Genomic DNA, 2474 nt, shown 5'->3' with positions numbered 1-2474 from the left:
TTGAATTCTACACGTGAAGTAAACAAACAAAATTGTAAGAAAATGATTTTTTCTATTTTCTTCGACTGCAGATGTTGAAAAGTAAATGATATTTGCTAGATTTTATTGGACATACTACTTTTTATTTGTTAGTATTCGCTTTCAAATTTGAAAGGAAACGATTTATAGCTTTTGTTATGCAGCAATTTTTTTAGAAATTCTATACTTTTTAACTACAATTTAATCAAGAATAAAGCGAAAATTTCTCTCTAAATATATTAAAACATTTTTAGCGACGGTAAAAATGTGCTACTAGAAACAAAACAGAATAGATGTCCGGTTTACTACAATCAAGTTTTGTTGAAAAAGAATTGAATTCTTCGCGTAAAGTAACTATAAAATTTGTACTAAAATGATTTTTTTCCTTTTTTTGGACTGCAGTCTTTATATTATTAATGTGGTTTGCTAGATTTTATTGGACTTAACACTTTTCATTTGTTAGTATATGCTTTAAGACTCGAAAGAAAACGTTTTAAAGGTTTTTTTTTTTTTTTCACTTCTGATCTGTTTATGTTTTTTACTTAGTATAAGTACTTTTTTATTCAGCTTGCTCTTATAAACAGTAAGAGTGCATCAATTGGATTGGTTCAACGTTAAAAAACGTGCAATGCTGTCTTTCTTCAGTGTGCAAGTTTTCGGCAGTTTGCTCTTCTTGTTCCTAGCAATTAAGTATTTTTAGACTCTAATTTTAACGCCAAAGAAGCACTTGCAAAAAATTCTCTGTTGTTACAGTTCTACCCTTTATGGTATACGGTTCAAGAAGTTTCATTACAACAAATTCGCTTAGGGGAGTTGATGCATTTCGAGTCTCCTCTTTTTCTAAATACGGAAACCCATTTACCACATATTTCGTCTCTACATCAGAAGCCAACCAAAATTTTATGCCAAATTTATGGGGTTTGTTTAGCATATATTGAGTAAATCTGCATCTGGCCTTCGATGGAAAAAATTGCTCATCCACGGTAATATAAGCTCCCGCTTTAAAACTATTTTGACTATTTTAGAGAAATTTATCCCAAACTGCTAAGACTAAAGCGAATTTGTCTATTTGCAAAAGTTAACTCCTCTGATTTCTTTTGTTGAAACGAATGTATCGCAGAATCTCAGTAAAATTACGTTTACTCATAGTGCTGGACAAAACTGATGGTCCCCACTTGTTGTTCCACAAATATTAAAGCCTCAAACTATTTTCTTCGTCCACCCCACGTGCGTACAATATTGCAAGAAATGCTTTCAATTTTTCTTGCGTAATTGTCAAGTTTTTCCCCAAAACTCGAGAGGCTTCTAACTCTGAACAAATTCGTATATGTTCCAACATATGGTTTTCAATCAGTAATATGAACGCACTACTTAAATCCTTGTTCAATAATGTTTCTTTAGCATGTGCTGTTAGCCAATGTACATCTTTGAAAGCACCATGAACTGGTAGTTTACCAGCAAAACCTTTTTTTTCAATTCTCGTCCAAATAGTTCCATCTGAAGCAATTTCAGATTGCTGATTTGGTAAGTTACTACGTCTTCAGAACTAGAAAGGAATCGCATGCATCATCTTGTACGTTTGTTTGAATTATTTTCGCTATACCTGTCACTTAACTGATTTGCACCGGTCTTGTGATTCACCCAAAATTATACATTTCTTTGTGGAAACCTGCACCAGTCATTTTGACTGGTACTGGCATAAATGTCAAAAAAAAAAAAAATTTTTTACCAGCATGTATAAAAAAAAAAAAATTCATAAAATGTATTCTCTACTTATAGCTACAAAAGTCATAACATTAATTCGAAAATAAAATGTCATATGTAGTAGGAATTTTGAATTGAAATTGTACGACCAGTCAAAATGACTGCTCTGGTAAATCTAGTGTTAACTACGATTACTCCAGAAAGTAGCGAAAATTACTTTTAAATATATTAGAAAATTTTTAGCAAAGGTAAAAATGTGCTATTAGAAACTAAACAGAATAGATGTTAGGTTGACTACAATCGAATTTTGTCGAAAATGAATTGAATTCTACACGTCAAGTAACCAAAGAATGTTGTAATAAAATAATTTTTTCTCTTTACTTGGAATGCAGTTGTGGAAATATAAATGATATTTGCTAGATTTTATTAGACTTAACAGTTTTTATTTGCTAGTAAACGCTTTAAAACTTGAAAGAAATCGAGTCATAGCTTTTGTTATATGGCACTTCTCTAAATATCTGATAGTATTTAAATATTATTTAATCTAGAAAACAGCGAAAATTGTTTCTAAATATATTAAAAAATTTTTAGCGACGGGCAAAATGTGCTATTAGGAAAAAAACAGAATAGATGACAGGTTAAATAAAATCAAATTTCGTCGAAAAATACTAAAATTCTTAACGTAAAGTAACTTAAAAAAGTTATAATAAAATGAATTTTTCCCTATTTTTGGATTGCAGTTGTTTAAATAT

At 30.2% G+C, this 2474-nt stretch overlaps 1 protein-coding gene across 1 annotated transcript; it reads right to left on the bottom strand.

Moving 5' to 3' along the window:
• Positions 1 to 1210: 1210 nt before the first annotated feature.
• Positions 1211 to 1700, bottom strand: LOC106792019. The gene is made up of 2 exons (XM_014758115.1): positions 1660 to 1700; positions 1211 to 1550 (listed from the first exon to the last, which is right to left on the bottom strand). The coding sequence occupies exons 1-2, from the start codon at positions 1698 to 1700 to the stop codon at positions 1211 to 1213; spliced, it is 381 nt and encodes a 126-aa protein (XP_014613601.1).
• Positions 1701 to 2474: the final 774 nt, after the last annotated feature.

Source organism: Polistes canadensis, unplaced genomic scaffold, assembly GCF_001313835.1.
Source record: "Polistes canadensis isolate GaletaPanama2010 unplaced genomic scaffold, ASM131383v1 scaffold_370, whole genome shotgun sequence".
Lineage (NCBI taxonomy): Eukaryota > Metazoa > Arthropoda > Insecta > Hymenoptera > Vespidae > Polistes > Polistes canadensis.
Note: the sequence above shows the minus strand (reverse complement) of the source record. Positions and strands in the feature narration are given on the sequence as shown.

Bases quoted from the DNA above. Each gene is read 5' to 3' on its own strand.
- LOC106792019 (XM_014758115.1), bottom strand. From the start codon at position 1,700: ATGACTGGTGCAGGTTTCCACAAAGAAATGTATAATTTTGG. The intron at 1,551-1,659 runs GTGAATCACAAG...CTGAAGACGTAG, and splicing joins AAAGAAATGTATAATTTTGG to TAACTTACCAAATCAGCAAT.